This window comes from Danio aesculapii, chromosome 11 (genome assembly GCF_903798145.1).
Source record: "Danio aesculapii chromosome 11, fDanAes4.1, whole genome shotgun sequence".
NCBI classification, from domain to species: Eukaryota; Metazoa; Chordata; class Actinopteri; order Cypriniformes; family Danionidae; genus Danio; species Danio aesculapii.
The window spans coordinates 6,218,194-6,238,451 of record NC_079445.1 but is presented as its reverse complement, the minus strand read 5'-3'; the positions used below and the strand labels follow the sequence as shown (position 1 = coordinate 6,238,451).

The 20,258-nt window shown below is 37.8% G+C and overlaps 1 protein-coding gene across 1 annotated transcript in view; it reads right to left on the bottom strand.

Annotated features, from left to right (window-relative positions):
- The window catches only part of arid3a (AT rich interactive domain 3A (BRIGHT-like)), a 77,639-nt gene continuing 57,381 nt past the window's right edge, over positions 1-20,258 (bottom strand). Inside the window, 12 exon segments of the mRNA XM_056468663.1 lie at positions 1-324; positions 407-496; positions 7,158-7,272; positions 7,274-7,425; positions 9,398-9,443; positions 9,445-9,537; positions 9,539-9,595; positions 9,597-9,626; positions 9,628-9,649; positions 16,652-16,815; positions 16,817-16,836; positions 17,458-17,530. Coding sequence (XP_056324638.1) covers positions 194-324; positions 407-496; positions 7,158-7,272; positions 7,274-7,425; positions 9,398-9,443; positions 9,445-9,537; positions 9,539-9,595; positions 9,597-9,626; positions 9,628-9,649; positions 16,652-16,815; positions 16,817-16,836; positions 17,458-17,530 — 993 coding nt within the window. The 3' untranslated portion in view covers positions 1-193.

The following is a 20,258-nucleotide window of genomic DNA, read 5'->3' as shown; positions in this document are numbered from 1 at the left end:
TCTTTATAATAAACTCTGTTGTTATTTTATATTTCTTCTGACTCCTGAATAAAGGAGAGTGTAAATAAGAGACCTGAGCTAGTGTACTTCAAGTTGAGAACCATCAAGTTATTCCTGCACTATTTTTTGGCATATCTTCTGTAGTTACTGAGGTTTTTTGGCTTTGGTTTGCATTGAGGGAGAGTCTGAGGCGTTAAGGCGACTGGTTGTTGGAGGAAGATGAGGTAGGTGTGTGGAGAACTGATTGAGGTCCACTGTTGCCTGTAGAAGATTTGTTAGATGCCCCCAATGAGGTCTGTGCCACAGACTGGGCAAAGAGGACACCTGTGACGGAAAAACATGAAGACGGGTTACAAATGAAACAAGGAGAAATTGAATGTTATTTAGATGGTGACAGGCTTCTCACCGGTGTAGACGACTCCATTAAGCTCCAGAGACATGCTGATGCTGTTCAGGCCATTGGTGGTCAGGTTCATGGCGGAGTCTGGTCTGCTTTCTGATGAGACAACAAAGAGTTTGGCTCAGTTAGATATACGGTGATATTCATGATATATCATGATAATAATCGTGATGACATTCACAATATTGATATCATGGGTACTTTACTGTGAATAATTATTTATTATTTAATCTTATCATTATTAGAGTTAAACTTTCAGAGTGTTGCATTAAGGCTGGTTTATACTTTTACGTTGAGTGATCAGCGTGACCCACGGCACATGCCTTGCTCATAGTCGTGCATTTAAGTGAAGTTTCATAAACCAATTTCGAGAGGAGCACGTGATATGATTGAGCACGTCTGGCCACCCATCTGTAATCAGTAATAATCCAATCAGAGTGATCCTAGTTTCCTATAAATGGATCATTTTCTCCCAAATGTTTTATCTTCGTTTGGAAGAATCCCCCCTTCCACCCCTTCTCCTCCTTTTCCTCCCTTTTCTAAAAGGGGGAGCTCTCGAGACCTACCTGATCTCGGATCTCCTGATATGCTTATCGACCGGGCGGGAGCCCTGGGCTCAAATATCTCCGAGCTCAGGGTTCTCTCCCAGGACAGCATGCCAAACCTGCTTTATACGCCAAGCATATCTAAGTGGGAACTCTTGAAACTTCTGCGTGCTGTTTGTGTTGCTCTACAATAACACTTGTGAAACGCAAGCTGGCAGTAGGTTATGTTCATCTGTGTTGAGTTTCTTCACGGATAATTTGTTTGTTTTTTTAACGCTACCTTAAATGTACAAGTAGCTGAAACTCGCTCATTCAGAGGCAGAAGCTGGCGGACTTGATAGGAGATTCATTTTTCAACGTTACATTTTGACATGTTAAACTAAATTTCAACACTGAAAATTCTGTGGCTATTTAAAGGCCTTTTGTTCGCTAACTCTGTACAGTAAGGTTTCATTTCACATCAGTAAATTGAAACTAAAGTCAGTGTAATAACACAAATGACTTAGCTGATGTTAATTTCTAAGTTAATGCCTAATAACACATTAAACATAAAAGTTGTAATCATTTTATTAAATTAAGTTAACAACTAACAAAATGATTGTGCAGCACAAAATCTATCTATCTATCTATCTATCTATCTATCTATCTATCTATCTATCTATCTATGAGGGGTGTCAAAATTAATTGTTTCTTCGATGCAATACGATGCAGACGCAGACAATTCGGTATCGGTTCAGTAATAATCATAACCAGTTTTTATGTACTGAAGTCATTTATCTCTTATGCGCTCTGTCGTGAGGCAGGTGAGCGCGGGTATTTACAACACTCCAGGCACCAACTACTTAAAAACGCAAAAACTGTGCACAATTTCACTGTGTGTGTGTTTTCTGGACAGTCTTTCACTGACACTTACAGCAGAAGCACATATTTCTCTGCGATTGAGGGAATGAAAGTGAACTCCATTTCTTTCTCTTTCTCTCTCTCTCTCTCTCTCTCTCTCTCTCTCTGTGGCCCATTTCACCTGCTGGCGTGACTTTTCCTCTTGGCTGCTGGCGTAACTTTTCCTCCCCTCTCTTTTCCTCTTGGCTGTTACAGCGATACTTCTGGATTTAGGTCTGCATTCCCGCGGCTGTACCTGTGCATTGTCGCGGGACCCCTCCAGATTTCATGTGGCGCGGGAATAAGTTTCCAAATAAGGCGGCGGTAACTCAGGTGTAATTTTAACAGGAGTGGGCGGTCTCACAATATCGTTCCCGAGTGAGCGAGCAAGCAAGTGCGTGCGGGTGCGTGCGTGCGTGTTTGTTTGGTGCTGTCTATGAGAGACAGCATGGTGCTGTGTGTGTGTGTTTATACAGACAGCTTGTTATTGCCACCTCCCAAAATATAACACTGTGTATGGAAAGCATCGTCAATGCACCGTGATGCACAGTGATATCGAATTGAACCGAATCGATGGCATGATAATCGTATCCGAACCGAGAGACCAGTATAGGTTCAAACCTTTACTATCCATCCATCCATCCATCGATCTATTCATCTATCCATTTCACATCAGCAAATTGAAACTAAAGTCAGTGTAATAACACAAATGAATTTAATCCTCTTAGCTGATGTTAATTTCTAAGGTAATGCCTAATTACACATTAAACATAAAAGTCGTAATCATTTTATTAAATTAAGTTAACAACTAACAAAATGCAGAAGCACTTTTTTTTTACTAATATGAACTCTCTCACTCTTCTCACTCATTTTAATCCATTAAACAACATTTATTAATAAGACTATATTAAAGTGTTACCTATTGTACTTTTTGATTGACCTTCACCATTTAGGGAGAAAGCCCCACCCATCATATGGTCTTGTTTTTGAATCGGCCACTATGCTGACACATAAGCAGTGGTAGCTCCGCCCTCTTTTGAAAAGAGGCCTAGGAGCACAATCTCATTTGAATTTCATCAAAACGGCACAATAATGATCAAAGCCTAAAAGGGGCAGCTTCAGGAGGTATAAAACATTATTTGTGGAGGATTTTCAGATATAACTTTACACACACACTCCTAAGACATCAGAGACTTATTTTACATCTTGTAAGAAGGGGTATAATAGGTCCCCTTTTAAGGTAATTGTAAAAAAAATGACCCTGGGAGTCAATTCCAAGAGGCAAATATATATTAATAGAAGATTATCACGTGTAGTGTGTGTGGGAGGTATTTACAGCACTTCTCTTTTTCCACATTTAGTTAAATGCAAACATTTCATTATTACTCACCTGTTTGCATTCAGATTCAGAGACTGTAATCTGAAGGCGCACTGGCTTACAGCAGGGGGCGCCACCACAGTTATTTTAACAAAGTTAAAAACAAAGCAGTCCACGAGAAGCGACACGACTCATTTATTAGGTTTATTATTTGTCTTACAATAAACCATGTAAAGTGAAACTTGTAGTATTTAACACCTCTAACCAAGAAAAGGAAGTCACGCTGCGCTGAGCCAGGGAATTCCCTCAGAAAAAAAAGTTTTATTTGCCTTAGTCTTTTTGTCTTTGTGGTTTAAAGCAGGTCAACACCTCCAAGTCTTCTAATGAATCAGCTCATTCACGCCACCATCCTTTAAAGTAAATACATCAATGTGATTCTGATAAGATCTAACCAGTGTACTTCAAACATCCTCTTTCTTCATTCATCAGAACAGCTCCTGGTAAGAACAGTACTAGAATTGTTGCTGTGGGACAATGAGAGCTGTAATGACTCACGCTTGCTGAAATCTCCACCTCACACTACTGATCTGTAAACTGATCATGCATTTAGCACATGCCAGTAAGCTGTGGTAACATTTTCACACCCTTTCCTACAAAATAGTTAGTACCAGCGAATGGCAATGTAAGAGGGGTTTTATAGTAATGCACTAGAAAAGACATTGAGTTCATTTCATAACCTCAGGAACCTGAAATCTGGATATTCCACAGACAGGTTTCGCTGAAACATCATAGATTTTATACAGGGTGTTTTTTTTCTCAGCTTGGTGGTTTATGGGAAATGATTAAACCACCGTGAGAACGCAATTTAACTCAATAGCACAACTTGTAGAGACTAACTGTGCCTGAAATGATTGTGCAGCACAAAATACTCTTCACTGTGCACTGTATAGGACTAAATATGATTGTCCACTTTAATAATAATTTATTATAAATGTTCTCCAATAATGTTTAACTACAACAAAGTTTTTACAGTGTAAATAGTAGATCTATCTATCTATCTATCTATCTATCTATCTATCTATCTATCTATCTATCTATCTATCTATCTATCTATCTATCGAACTATCCATCCATCCATCTATCTATCGAACTATCCATCTATCCATCCATCCATCTATCGAACTATCTATCTATCTATCCATCCATCCATTGAACTATTCATCTATCTATCAATCAAACTATCCATCCATCCATCCATCTATCGAACTATTCATCCATCTATCTGTCAAACTATCCATCCATCAAACTATCCATCCATCCATCCATCCATCCATCCATCCATCCATCCATCCATCCATCCATCCATCCATCCATCCATCCATCTATCGAACTATGCATCTATCCATTGAACTATCCATCCATCTATCTATCGAACTATTCATCCATCTATCAAACTATCCATCCATCCATCCATCCATCTATCCAAAATATCCATCCATCTATCGAACTATCCATCCATCCATCCATCCATCCATCCATCAAACTATCCATCCATCTATCTATCAAACTATTCATCAATCCATCAAACTATCCATCCATCCATTGAACTATCTATCCATCCATCCATCCATCAAACTATCTATCCATCCATCAAACTATCCATCAATCCATCCATCCATCCATCCATCCATCAAACTATCCATCCATCTATTTATCGAACTATCCATCCATCCATCTATCCATTTATCTATCCATCGATCTATCCATCAATCTATCTATATATCTATCCATCCATTTATTCATCGTTAAATTATTACACATTGTAGATGAAAAAGCTATCAGTTTTAGTTATTTTTCTAGCTACATTATCTATCCATCCATCCATCTTTTTCATTTCTTAAATTTCAATCATGTCATAGTTTTATGGATGAATAGTATATTACATTGTTGATTTAATTTAATAAATGTGTAACCAATTATATATGCCCTCCATTACACATGGTACACGACAGCTCTACTGTTTTTGTTTGAGGCATGTGAACAAACCCACCTGAGGCATGTGAGTTTCTGTTTGCCATATTTAATGAGCTCTATGCATGTATACTTATTGTTTACATGTAAAATAAAACTTTCTTTCTTTCTTTCAACACAAAAGAAGATATTTTGAAGAAAGCTGGAAACCTGTATCCATCAATCCAACTGTATCATTGTACTCCATAGTATTTGTTTTTCCTACTATAGAAGTCAATGATAAGCAGTTTTCTTCAGAATAGCTTTCTTCAGAATAGCTTCTTTGTGTTTCAACCAGGGTTCCCATTCTTTCGTGAACAGCAGATTTAACGAACTTTCAAGGACTTTTTAAAGCACGGTTAGTTTTAAATCTTTTGTAACTCACACCCCAGCATATGTAGTGCCATGAAGGTCCTTAATGTACTTAACATTTCGCTTACACTTAATTTACATTAAAACTGTCAAAGTAATTTTCCAAAATTTTGATCAATTTTAAAAAGTCATGTTCAAAGAACTTTAATAAGATTTGTTGAATTCAATACTGCTGATATTCAAATGCGGTTTCTGAAATATTGATAAAATTTGCATTATTTGTCAGTGTTATTGCACTGTAGTGTTACTTTCATTCTGTTTGTCACAATTAGGTACAATTATTGTAAGAGCCCATTATGCATAATTCATTTGTGATAATAATTTAGTTTAAAAAGGAAAACATGATGAAAATTGATATTTTAATGTAATAAGAATTCATAATGATTGTGTTACCTAAAATTCACAATTTAATAATTAATTCGATTTAAAAACTTTTCTTTTGGTATCTTTTGGCTTCCGACAGTACTACGTCATGATGTCATTAGTTTGTACAGTTTGAACAAAAATTGGGGAAAAAATAAACAGGGGGCTAATAATTCAGGGGGTTTAATTATTCTGACTTTATCTGTATGCTTTAGGTCAGATTGCAGCTATAGACGTTGGAAGCTACACAGTTTTTTGATCCGAGCAATATCGAGTCTATTGTACCTTTGTATTTCGTCTTGCATTTCTTCAGCAAACCTTGATTTAAAGGAAGATTGGTCCACAAACCAACTGACACATCGGTTTATCCCCTGTCTGGAGCCCAGAATGTTAAAGGGTCATGAAACCCCCTTCTGTCGGTTCAAGTCTACGAAAATCTAAGAAAATCAACAGTAATTAATTTAATGTCCTGCCACATTTGTTATTCGTAATTTCATATACACAAAACCACAATTTGTTCTATCATTATAAACATAATCATGTTTATATGAACACTATAACCTTCTCTACTCCGGAATCCCCGGGTCTGAATGCAGACACAGTGGATAGCAGTGCAGCAGGTCTCTTGCACTGTCTATTCCAACCATTAGCCCTGCCGGTAAACTGGAGGATTTTAAACATAGGAGAACAAAGCAGCACAGATATAGACGATGTGTCTGAATGGTAACGAACTCAACTGATAAAAGACACCCATAAAAGTCCACCATTCTTCAGTTTTCGTTAAACTCTCCCGACAAAAATGCCTGCTGCAAACCATCAGCTTTGCTGTATCGGCCCTGACAGAATCACGAGGAAAACATGCAACAAACCCTGTGGATCATGGAAACAAACATATACAACCTGAGCCCAGTCATTGGGTCTCACAGCTGGGCAGGTCTGCCTTGCCTTCGGAAAGCACGTGCTCTCATGAATAATTAAGAAGCAGGCTCTTCTCATAGGATAAGAAAACTCCGCTATGAATAATAATGAGAAACTGACGCGTCATCACTCCACTAGCAGATCTGTGCTACGTCACTGGACTTTGCCCCAAAAATGATTTTAAACCCGGAGAAGATGAAATTAGCTGACAAAATTTCTAAATTACACAGTTTTCCCTACAATTAAAGCTGTCAGGTCCTAACATTGTCTTAATTGACGCTCAACACACACAAATCAGTTAACATTTTAAAAAAGTAGTCCAGGGTGTCCTGCACCTTTAAAGTGTCACTACCTTGATTGTTGATGCGGATGTTCATGGGGATTTGTGCGGTCATGGCCATCAGATTGTGCTGCAAGGCTCTCTGCAGTAACCGCTGGTGTTCCTCCAGTGGTAGTGCAATTTTTTTTCCGGGGGGGCTCGCCGGTCTCCAGGTTATCCCGCAGCTGCTCCAGAGCTGCTACCTGTGCGATGGTGGCCGCCTGAGCAGCCGCGGCCTGTGCAGCAGCTACTGAATGTGTGGCCAGAGCTGCAGGTAGGCGCGTCTGAAACCCGTCATCTTCTACAACGAAAAAACAAAACAAACCGCATTTGAATAAACCAAAACCAAATGTGGACAAAGAGCACGTGAACATGTTTTCAAAATGTAAGGAGATTTCTGTGTGTCCTTAAAGTCTACATGAACTGGAAGCTGCAAATATTTCTTTCCTATTGTGATGCAGTTCCTAAAGAGATGGAATATTAAATGAGAAAAATAGTGGGTGTGGCTTGTTTTTTGTACTACGAGTTGATTGGATGTAGTCAGTGGTGAAAAGAGTACTGAAAAATCAATACTCAAGTAAAAGTACCATTACTTGCCCATAAATGTAGTGCAAGTAGAGTAAAAGTATCTGTTGTAAATATTACTCAAAGGTATGAGTAAAAAGTAGCCCTTTTAAAAGTACTTAAGAGTAGGGTAGTGGTGAGTATTACGCTGTGAAAAGCTGATGCGTTGTTTACATGTAACTTGTGCATGTGTGTAAACGTAACATTCTGTAGTGCATTTAGTTATCGCCCAGCAGGTACACAACGCCATAAGATGTTAATATTAGGTTAGATTTAGGTTGTGATTTGATGGTGACCAAAATTCAATGTCTAGCCAGCATTTAAGGACAATGTTATTTTGATGTCCAATAACGATGCCAAATGACGTTGATATTTGGTTGATTTTAGGTCGTTTTTAGAAAGTGACCAAAACTTAACATCGAGCAAACATCTTAAACCAACGTCATATTATTACTTATTACACTGTAAAATGTTGATGTGTTTACACGCAGTTTGTGCAGGGATGTGTAAACGTAACATTCTGTAGTGCATTCAGTGATCTTCCTATATTTGTTTGTTCCTTCTAACCTTCATTCTATTGTTTGTTTGTTCTGTCCTTCATTTGTTTGCTCGGTCCCTTCCTTTATTCGTTCGCTCATTCATTCATTTATATTTTTGTTCCTTCCTTCATTAGGTTCATTCATTCGTTCGTTCCTTTCTTAGTTAGTTCAGTCCTTCCTTGAATTCTTCCTTCCTTCATTTGTTCATTCATTCATTAGTTCGTTTGTTCCTTCCTTAGTTTGTTCAGTCCTTCCTTGAATCCTTCCTTCCTTCATTTGTTCATTCATTCATTAGTTCGTTCCTTACTTCCTTAGTTTCTTCAGTCCTTCCTTGAATTCTTCCTTCATTCATTTGTTTCATTCGTCCTTCATTACTTTGGTCCTTCCTTCAATTCCTTGCTTGGTCCATTTAGTGATTGTTTAAGGCTGTTTGGCGATTTCAGTCATCATACAGTCGACATCCTTCATTTTCTCATCAGTGATATGCAGTCTATGAAAAGTCTCTGGGTCACTGTGTGTAAAGATTTTGGGCATCTTCTTGGACATTTTTTGTGCTTCCAAAAGGTTTACTGCATTTAGAATGAGGGTGTATGTGATTTGATTGGACAGGAATCACAGGACTGATTTTTCTACTCAGCCAATCACCATATACGAGAAAAAACAAGGTAGTGACTGCAGGTTGAAAAAAATAGTGGCGTTAAAAGTACCAATACTGCACTAAAAATGTACTTGAGGGAAAATAAAAGTACACATTGTTAAAACTACTTAGTAAATTACAATTTCCGAGAAAAACTACTCAATTACTGTAATTTGAGTATTTGTAATTTTTTACTTTACACCACTGGATGTAGTAAAGTAGGTATTTCATTCAGAAAGATCGAGTAGTAAAAGGGTTTGAGGAGAGTTATTACAACCTAACAACCTCCTCACCATTACTGTTTGCTGTCAAAGTGACAACCGGAGGGGCGTGGTTAAGCATGTTAGCCACGCCCAATACCTCAGACAGACCTAATCTCAGAATTTAACCGAAAACAAACAGGAAGTGCATTTTCAGATTTCAAATTTAGGTTACAAAGACATGTAGAGATGAATTGTTCACCACAAGACTAGCAATGTGAGAAAAATCCTTTGGATAGTTTTGATTTCAAGTGTACTTTAAGCAGGTTTTACCTTTTTTAATGTTCTGTATGGATGAGATGGAGGCTCCGTTGCTGGGGCAGGGCAATGCCCAATGATGACATGGTGCGTTTGGGTGAGGAGAGCATGGTGGGCGTCCCATTGGGTGAGTAGGTGAAGAGCGAGTTGCCAAAAACCTTGCCTACGTCCTTCTCGCCGGTTGCTGTCGATGGCCGCCTTCAGCTCGTTGGGGGTTGCTGAGAGCTCTCTTCTCACATTCGTTAAGTATACAGATACTTCATATATCTGCAAAGCAGTATAAATAAAAAAACACATAATTAGTTTCTTGCTAATTAATGACTTGGGCCCAATTCTACCCCTTAGCCCTTCCCCTTGTCCCAATACTCTTTAGTTTGAAGTTGTAGGGCTAAGGGGAAGGGGTGAATACCCCTTCGAAACGAAGATTTTTCAGGACCACACTGAAACCAAGGGGTAAGAAAATTTTCCAGAATACACCAGCCACAATAGCAGCATGGCTGCACATAGAAGTAAGTTAGTATTTAAAATTACTATTCAAATTAGTTAGTAATCAAATTAGTATTTTTTTGTCATTATTACACAATTTTTACAACAAACGAGCATATGTTTTAATATATTCATAACTGCGTTTGTGTTTTACCGTCATGCTTTTAAAAAAAAAAAAAATGTCACTATCTGTAATCCATAATAATAACTCCTGTATAGCAGTCCCCACAACATTCTGACACTCGATGACACCTGAATATCCTGTCAGAAAAGCATAGTTGCTGGGAATGAGCTTATACAGTGTCTGCTATAATGTTATTGTTGTTTTTTGGTGTGTTTACATAGATTACTAGATGGCCCACTGTGTAAATACACAGTACAGTTACGATCTTATTGCCACATTAGATCGTTATGATAACATGATATATGCCTTTTGTGATTTTCTGAAGGATAATTACTAAAAAAATAGCACAACTGGAATAACTACAGCAGTCTCGATCGTCGATCTCATATGAAGCAAGAGATCGCGAGGATATATGATGACGTGTGCAGGTGCTGTAGTGCGGGTCCCAATTCTTAAGGGTAAATTTTGAAGCCCTTCCCCTACACACTCGTTTTTAATGGCCAAGGGGAAGGGGTATAGAAAATATATATAAATAGAATTGGGATTGGGCCTCAATCTACTCTTTCAGGCCCTGCAGTGATATTAATCAATAATCAGCGAGCATATGTATATTGTACCAGATTTACTAACAGCATATACATTGTTGAGCTTGCACATGCATCTTAAATGATCTTTTGCACAGAGCAGTTGGACACTTGCAACTGAACAGAAACACTTGCAACTTTGATTAAAGTGTTAGTTCACCTAAAAATCCTTATTCTGTTATTAATTACTTCTCATGTTGTTACAAAAACCCTGAGACATCTTCGTAACACAAATTAAGATATTTTAATTCAATCTGAGAGTTCCCTAATCCTCTTTAGACCCAGAACACTTTTGTGTTTAAAAAAAAAAACAACAACGGTGTTCGCCGATGTGTTCTATGTTTAATATATTCATACGATGATTGTGTGTTGTGCTGCTGACTCTCATACTGCCCAAGTGCCCATAGTAAACACTAACCTGATGGGGAGGAAAGATATACACTACCTGACAAAAGTCTTGTCGCCTTTTCCAAGTTTTAGAAACAACAAATAATAACTTGACTTCTAGTTGATGATTTGGTATCAGAAGTGGCTTATATGAAAGGCAAAGGCCTCTAGATTACACTTATTTTACCAAAGCAAATATGATCGTGCCTTGATTGTTAATTATTTAATTAGGACAGTAAGGCCTGACTTTGCTTAGACCAAAGTCTTGTCGCTTTATATAATATACTATACATTATTTCTATTAAGTCATGGTGCAGTGGAGAAAAGAATGAATATTGTGTCTGACTCCCATGAGCTTGGAAGACTGCATCCATACATCTCACATGACTCAAATCACTGATTAATAAAGTAATCTGGAATGGCAAAGAAAGCGTCTCTTGCAGGACTCCCCAGAGTTCATCAAGATTCTTTGGATTCATCCTCAATGCCTCCGCCATCTTATCCCAGACATGCTCAATAATGTTCATGTCTGGTGACTGGGCTGGCCAATCCTGGAACATTTTGACCTTCTTTGCTTTCAGGAACTTTGATGTGGAGGCTGAAGTATGAGAAGGAGCGCTATCCTGCTGAAGAATTTGGCCACTCCTGTGGTTTTGTAATGTAATGGGCAGCACAACGTCTTGATACCTCAGGCTGTTGATGTTGCAATCCACTCTGCAAATCTCTCACATGCCCCCCATACTGAATGTAGCCCCAAACCATGATTTTTCCTTCACCGAACTTGACAGATTTTTTAGGAGAATCTTATAAAATGTACCATTGAAGTCACACTTAATGTTTTGACAATGTTTTGGTTCCTTTCTGAACTTTAAAAGTCTCCTGACTGTTGATGTTATTGATAGTTTTCAGTCACGTGACCTGTGCAGACACCTGGCGGGCAAAAAAACACAATAGGCTATAATGGCAACTACACTGGGATCTCCATTAGAAACACAACACAATCCGATCATATTTCCACCCTGTTGCAAGCTACGAATATTTGGCTCACATATCAACAGAACAAAACAGAGATAGGATCACCAAACTGTAAATCGTGGGTACTTGTGATTACATAGTGCCCCCCGCAGCCGTTTTTCAGTCATTTTAAAACGGTCATGTCCCTGTCAGAGCTCCAATTCGGCAATGTTTACATTTGGTCTTGTGGAAATTCCTTAGCGATTTATTCATTCATTCATTTTTCTTTTTGGCTTAGTCCCTTTATTTATCTGTGGTTACCACAGCGGAATGAACTGCCAACTTATCCAGCATTTGTTTTATGCAGCGGATGCCCTTCCAGCTGCAACCCATCACTGGGAAACACATACACACTCATTCACACTCATACACTACGGACAATTTAGCTTTCCCAATTCACCTGTACCGCATGTCTTTGGACTGTGGAGGAAAACCGGAGCACCTGGAGGAAACCCACGCAAACGCAGGGAGAACATGCAAACTCCACACAGAAACGCCAACTGACCCAGCCGAGGCTCGAACCAGCGACTTTCTTGCTGTGAGGCGACAGCACTACCTACTTCGCCACTGCGTTGCCCCCATTAGCGATTTAGTCATTGATGATGTTGTTAGTGTAATTTTATATTTGGTGTCAGTTCGTTTTGCTAGATTAATAAGATTAGATTAAAAATTGGCAAATTACAATAGAAACTGTATTAAAAAAGCATACAAATGCACTGATAGTTATAGGCACCATACGAAGAGTTGATAAGTTTAAAACCTCTAAATGCCGTCTGAATTTTCTTCTAAAAAAAGCATTTTATCAGGCTCCTGTGTTTATGTATTCAGATATTCAGTAATATAACTTTTATGGCAAAGAATAAGTCTTCTCCTGGTCTTTAAAGTGAAATGTCTCAACATAAATAACTGAGGCTGAGAAAGATGTGAGCACTTCCAGCGTGATGGATGTGATATTTGCAGTAAAATCTCAAAACATAACTTCACTGAGAAAGTGTATGTTAACATTATATTGAAACATCTGTTTAACTTCTCCAAAACAATTCACCACAGAGTTATGGGATCAGAAAAACATCAATCTGTAAAACATGTTTTATATTTAAATGAGGAAAATAAACATGCGTTATGGAAGTGACAAGAAAAGTCTGCAGGTTTACAGTATACAACATACTTTGTAGCAAATTTCGGTCAATTAAACTGCACAACCCCAAAAGAAACAATGATAATCAAAGGATAAGAGTCGGCTCACTATAGAACAAAAATTATTGCTTTTATTTATTTTTACACTTTTGCATTTATGAGGAAAAAAGCTCGGATTGTGAAATTGGCACTTATGTGTGAAAACATTCAAGTTTGAAAACATTGACACAGATATTTTTGAGTATTTTAAAGTACTGGTACAATTATTTTCGATTAAAAAAACACAAAGTTTTGATATTTTGGCTAAACTTAATTTTGTTATGGCAAGGTTGACATTTGCATGGGAATTGCTCATGTTCATTTTGATGGAAACTTCAGACGGCACTTAGAGGTTTTTGAATCTAAATTCTTCACATATTGTCATGGGTCAATGCTATCGTTTGCCACAAATCCATTCTATGAAGTAATCTGAGTTTAGGCATGCCTCCTCGTCAGTTATGCCTAATTCACACTAGCAGCGGCATTGTTGCTACCTGTTGCTCTGGGTGGCGATTAAAGTCGATAATGGGTGTTCCCACACTGGAGTTGCTTAGGTAATGTTTAGGGTGTTATTCACAAAGAACGAATGTGTTTACGTGCTGCTGAAAGTAAACATATTCAGTGAAAACACTAAATATAAATGGAATCAGTTGATAAATGCCTAATTATGAAGATGATCAAGAAAAAGTTTGTTGTCCGTCATTGTAGTTGTTTATGTCCTGCAAACGCTGGTCTGTGTAGATCTACAGCACGAAGAATACAACCGGCTGCTGGAGCAGCTGAGAGAGGATCACGTGAGCCCAACTGGTGCTCGTATTGGCTGTCGCACAAAAAAGATGCTCCTCATTAGCATAAAGTTGAAGGATTCTCAACTTTGTCATGTTGTTCGACACGCCCACCTTGTCGCCAACGGTTGCTGGTGCAAACTGAAGTCGTTGGAAGTTGCTCGCTCTCTGTTGAAATGAAGGGTCACTAGTCACTTTGCTGCTGCGAGTCGCTCGTAGTGTGAACGCCAGCATTAGTAACATTAAACCTTATTGCACAACAATTATCCAGCAATTATAAAAAAAAAAAAGAAATCACTCAGCCCATGACTTGGTGTTTATTGGGAGACAGTATTTTTTTTGCCCCCAGAGAGACGTTCCCCTAATGGTGTGACGTCATGTTTAAACTATTAATGGAGGATGAGGGAGCTCTCGGATTTAAACTAAATATCTTAATTTGTATTTCGAAGATAACAACATCTGGGTCAATAAACAATAGCAGATTTTTATTTTTGGGTGAACTAACCCTTTTAAATAAACCAGATAGTGTATAGCTCAAAACTTAGGAGAATTGGTTCAGTCATAAACTTACTAGTGAGCACAAGTTGAGTGCTTGTGTTCCTGTACACTATAAAATGGAGCATATGTGAAAGACTACACCTTCAGTGGTAAGCAGTTGATAGGAATTTCCTCATCTCAGCATGGCCATAGTATACAAACACTAATTTCTGTTAACAAATGTTTGAAGATTTGCTATAACCTCAAAATTGTAAATCCCACAGATGAAGACATGGCCCTTATGTGATGGTTACAGGTCTGAATAATGTGATTGTAGCTTGGCTCTTCCCGCATACATTGATGTTAATCAGGCTACATTCGCTTTGTTTTATGAGCTTAATCTGACAGACATGACACTTGGTATGCATTTAATAATCAACTGTGGTGGTTAAGCACAGTTCAAACAGGGCAGGACAGATGAAGACTAATTTTGGGACTAAACAGGGCTCACTGGGCCCTGATTATAGAAAAGTACAAGCGTCATTAGGGACTACTGTCAGTTTATTTTATAAAATGTGGAAACTCATAGGCGGAGGGTGAACAGGAACTCCAGGGTTAAGGCTAAGATATGCTGCCCCTTAATGCATTTAAAAAGATTTGGCGACCGACCAAGAAGAGGTTTTCAACAAAAGCACCTCCTATCAACAAACGTCTATCAAACAAAACACACATATTAAATTATTTTATTAGATTCATTCAATTATTATAGTCACTTTCGATATGCAGCCAAGGGCCAGAAAATGAGTGGACCTAAATAGGGTGGACCTCAGTGCCTACTCTTAAACTAAGTGTATAATAGCTAGTTTCTTATATTTATGATCTCTGGTAATATAGTAATTTATTCAACAAGTGACATTTGAGTATCCAACCCTTTTGCAAAAATAAATAAATTGCAAAAATGTGTCAAGAATCCGAAATCATTCACTTTGCCACGAGGCCAATCGAAAACTGAACTTGTAATTTAGCAATTAATATATAAAACTAAGCATTTTTAAACTGTGATTAGGATACTGAATTTATTTTTCTTTAATAAGCTAGACACAACAAAAAAGACAATGAAAATACAACAACATAAACTGGGTGTTTATTTGCGTTATCACGGGCTGTGGTAAAGTTATTGGCAATTAAATTAGAGGCAACCATTGCAGAGTAAAGGTGATCCAGTAGCCATTAACTAGCGTGAGTAATTGTTTGTTTAAATTAGATTCATATTATTCAAAATACAAATTAAAACATAATTAAAAATCTTGACTTTCCAACACCCCTGTAGAAAACACAGCAGAATTAAAATGCAAAACAAGATTACTACACTAGGCTAGAATACTACGTTACAATGAAACAACCAAAATAAGGCATTTCATTTAATACTGAAACCAGAATAATATATTATTATACCTCTCCCGTAATACTCATTTGTCATTTTATTTCTTACGTCCTTGACCAGCAAATCAGAAAAGTCCGCTGGCCAGCACTTTCTGTTTCGTTTTCAGAAGCTGCTGCCAACTCCAGTAATAAACAGCGCTCATCAGTGCAAAGTGCGGAGTTGGACAGTTCCATTTTGTGTGGAGGGGGACTTTGAATTTGATTGGCAAACTTACAATAACTAAAGTGTTCTGTTAATCATTAACATTAAATTACAGTCATATTCAGCCTTACACCCATTACATGTTTTCAATGCAGTTTTTTCTTTGCTGCTATCTCCGTGGTCTCTGGCCAGGGGGAGGCTAAACCTTCCCCAGCCTTACACACGCACCGCCTATGGTGGACCCTGTGATTTCTTTTGTCGAAACCTTACCCTTCTTTTTAGATTTAAACCACCCCCCTTCCCCTCCCGACTTTTTCAATTTATTTATTTATTTTATTTTTAATTTTATTTACTCTTTTTGTGGGGTCGATTTGGGTGGGGTTAAGGGTAATGTTTTAGTTGTTTACATGACTGTATTTCATTATTACAGTATGTTCAAAACCAGCAGATTATACTATTCAGTTTGCATGACTTGTACTTACTATCTGTCAAATTTCTGCTTAATAAAATATTATAACAAAAATACAAGCGTCTACAGTGAAAAGTCTACAAGCAGCCCATATTTTTTTTGTTGAATTCTTTGAACTGAAGACCATATAGATGCCAGGCCTCTATATGTGCAAGTATACATCAGATGTTAATAGTACGTACTGTGTTCTGAGAGTGAAGGCAGCACTGGTGATGGAGGTCGGCAAGTTCAAGCCCTTGGTGATCTCCCTCCACAACTTTTTATTTATGACCTCCACCAGCCCCCCCTTTTCTGTCACCAGCTGGTAGAGCATGTAGAGGTCCAGCACCTGCTTGGCCATGATGGGAAATCCTGTTCACTGGGGTCCCTGCACAAAACAAACAGCTGCATTGAGCGGTTTATATGCTAGAAATGAAAGAAAACTCTCATATTATATTAGGGAAATCTCAGGCTTTTCTCTTGGCGACAGGTTGTCATAAATACGCATTTGTGCTATAAATAATCATGGCTAATAAAATTTCATTCATTTTCCTTTGGCTTAGTCGCTGTTTGTTAGTGGTCGCCACAGCGGAATGAACCGCCGGCTAATAGCATTTCCCAAACATCATTAATACATTCATCAGGAGATGGTTTATCTGGAGTTAGAGAACATATAGCCAGTACTGCAGGTTTTAAATGCATTTAGATGGGAAACATGTTTCAACATTTGCAAGGCCAGCTTATGACACGGACATGTGTTCACACACCCAAGTTTATAATGCGTATCAATGTGGGAGCCACAGCCCTGCTTCCGTGTGATACACACAGAGGACACTGCAGCGCTTTTATATAAATACATCACCAAGGAGATGTGAAAGATGAGCTGGGTGTTGATGGGAGTGCATAAGGTGCAGAGTTCGGACAGGTCTGTTCTTAAAGGGCTCTTTAAAATGCCATATAGAGAGGTTTTTGGCTGTGAAATAGTTTTTTTTTTTTTTTTCACACATACCTTTCTTCTGCATAAAACTGAAAAGATCATCCAGAAACTCCTTCCTTTTGGGGTCACTGTCCAGTTCATAGAGCTGCATATGAAAAACACACAGGCAGACAGGAAAAAAGGTTAAAGGAGGACTGCATTTAAATGTGTCGTCATTCTTAAAGAGTTAGTTTATACAAATATGACAATTCTGTTTTAATTACTCACCTTCATGTCTTTCCAATCCCCCCCCAAGACCTTTGTTCATCTTTGAACACAAATTAAGATTTGTTCAAAGTCCAAAGAAATTGAGATACGTTCAAAGAATTGTTCCAGAAAAGGAACAAAAACTGTCAAAACTTTCCATGTGACTGCAGTGATTGAACTGTAATAATGAAAAGCTCCACGAACACTTGGGTGCCAGAAAACTAAAACTACTTTGTAATAATAATAATAATGATAATTCCTTATATATATATATATATATATAGAGCTTTTCTGGGCACTCAAAGCGCTTTACACATAGGGGGGAAGCTCCTCACCACCACCAGTGTGCAGCATCCACCTGGATGATGCGACGGCAGCCATATTGTGCCAGACCGCACACCACACACCAGCCGATTGGTGAAGAGGAGAGGAGTGATGAAGCCAATTATGATATGAGGATGATTAGGAGGCCATAATGGACAAGGCCAGTGGGCAAATTTGGCCAGGATGCCGGGGTTAAACCCCTACTCTTTTTCGAAGGACATCCTGAGATTTTTAACGACCACAGAAAGTCAAGGCCTCAGTTTAACATCTCATCCGAAAGAAGGCGCTCACTGCACAGTATAGAGTACCCGTTATACTAGGGCATTAGGACCCACACAGACCACAGGTTTGGTGCCCCCTGCTGGCCTCACTAACACTAATTTATTCACCTTTGTTTTCAGTCATGGTGCATGTTTACTATGTGCAGTACTCTGCATTGCCATTAGAGTCTGTAGGAGTCCCACTCCGGCACTGGTTGAAGAACATCTAAATTCCCCAATTTACTTCAAACTGTTATGACATGATTTTGAACATAATCAAGCCGCTTTATCTGGAGTTTGTATTGGCTGGTAAACATCTTCAGACTTCCACAGGTCCAGAGCAATAAACCAACAGTTAGATGTGCTCTGGCGCTCTACCATCCATGACTGAAATCTTTTCCAGTTCATTTCTACAGTTCAGATATAAAATCTATGTTTAATTCTATTTGAGAGCACTGACATTATTAAAAGCAACACTGCTGTGTCTAATGCTATTGACCTTATTCTTAAATGCGGAAGTGCGCCCGTTTTCGCGATTGTTTTAGAACTTCCGATTAGGTCCCCTATTGGAGAAATGACTAGGAATAACAAACGGCAAAAAAACGGTCAAACTACTTGCTCTACAAACAAATGTTTGCATTACTTTACAGACCAAGTAGAATAATATAATAAGAAAATATCAGTTTGCAACATCAAGCAGCATAACGAGCAGTTTTTAACGTCTAAAAATGAATGGAAGTGAATGAGACCGGAAGTCTCGAGCCAAAAAGATTCAAATGGCTGCGCCCGCTGGTCAGCAAAGAATAAGGTGAATATAGCTGTTTGCTTCAAACCAATCTACTATATAAAGTACAATATTATATAACATCATTGACTGAAGTGTTGTATTGCAGAGCTTGTGCAAACACCCATGGTTGATGCTTTAACTGATGCTTTTTTCTTATCTTTGTCAGTTCAGTTTAACATCAATCATTTGTCAGTTTAGTTTAACAACTAGTTCACCCCAAAAATGAACACTTACTCACTATTTACTCAACCTCAAGTGGTTCCAAACCTGTGAGATTCCCTTTACTGTTGAACACAAAAGAAGTTACGAAATACAAATACTATGGAAGTCAATGGTTAAAGGGTTTCAACATTTCTCAAAATAACGTATTCTGTGTTCAGGAGAAGAATAAAGTCAAACAGGTTCACGATAAATGTAGGTTGAGTAAACGATGACAGAATTTTCAATATTAAGTGAACTATACCTTTAACCTGTCAAGAATAGTTGTCATTTGGTGTATGCTAACTGATTTATACTTTATTTTTATTTCTTTTTTTTCTAAGGAAGAAAAAGGAGAAAAAAAAAACAAATAATAATAATAATAAATACAGTTACACATCGCAGCCTAAATGAACAGTCAACTGGTTACATATTTCCTTACAGGTCACATTAACAAATACACACAGTGCTCAGAATAACTGAGTACAGCCCATTTTGAAAATGAATATTTTTCTCCATTTCTCAGTGAATATAGGCAATGTATTTTGGTACATTTAAACAAAACAGATTTATTAACCAGATATATTTATTAAAATATATTTTAATCACTAAACATAGTTAAGAATTGAAAGATAATACAGTTACCATCAAGCAAAATATTGAAAAAAAAAATTACAACCTACAAATTTCAACTAAATTTTTCATTTTGTTTGCTTCTCTTGATTTTTCCCTCTTTTTAAAATTGTATTAATATTTTTCTATAACATATAAATTTGGGTGTAGTTTTTGGACGGTTATCATAAGTTATTTTGTTAGATTGCGCTCCAGATTTGGCTTCAGTACTGACTAATCTAATGTATATGTGCAAATATAATATAGCTTCTATTAAATTATGAATTTAAAACATAGATTTGTGAGGGGTGTACTCATATATGCTGAGCACTGTATAAAGATTACAGTTTACACTGTGTTAAGGCATAAGTACAGTCCATTCTCCCAAATATGCCAGGTTTTTGTCCCTTTGTAGTTTTAAAGAAAAGTCATCCTCTCCATATTTT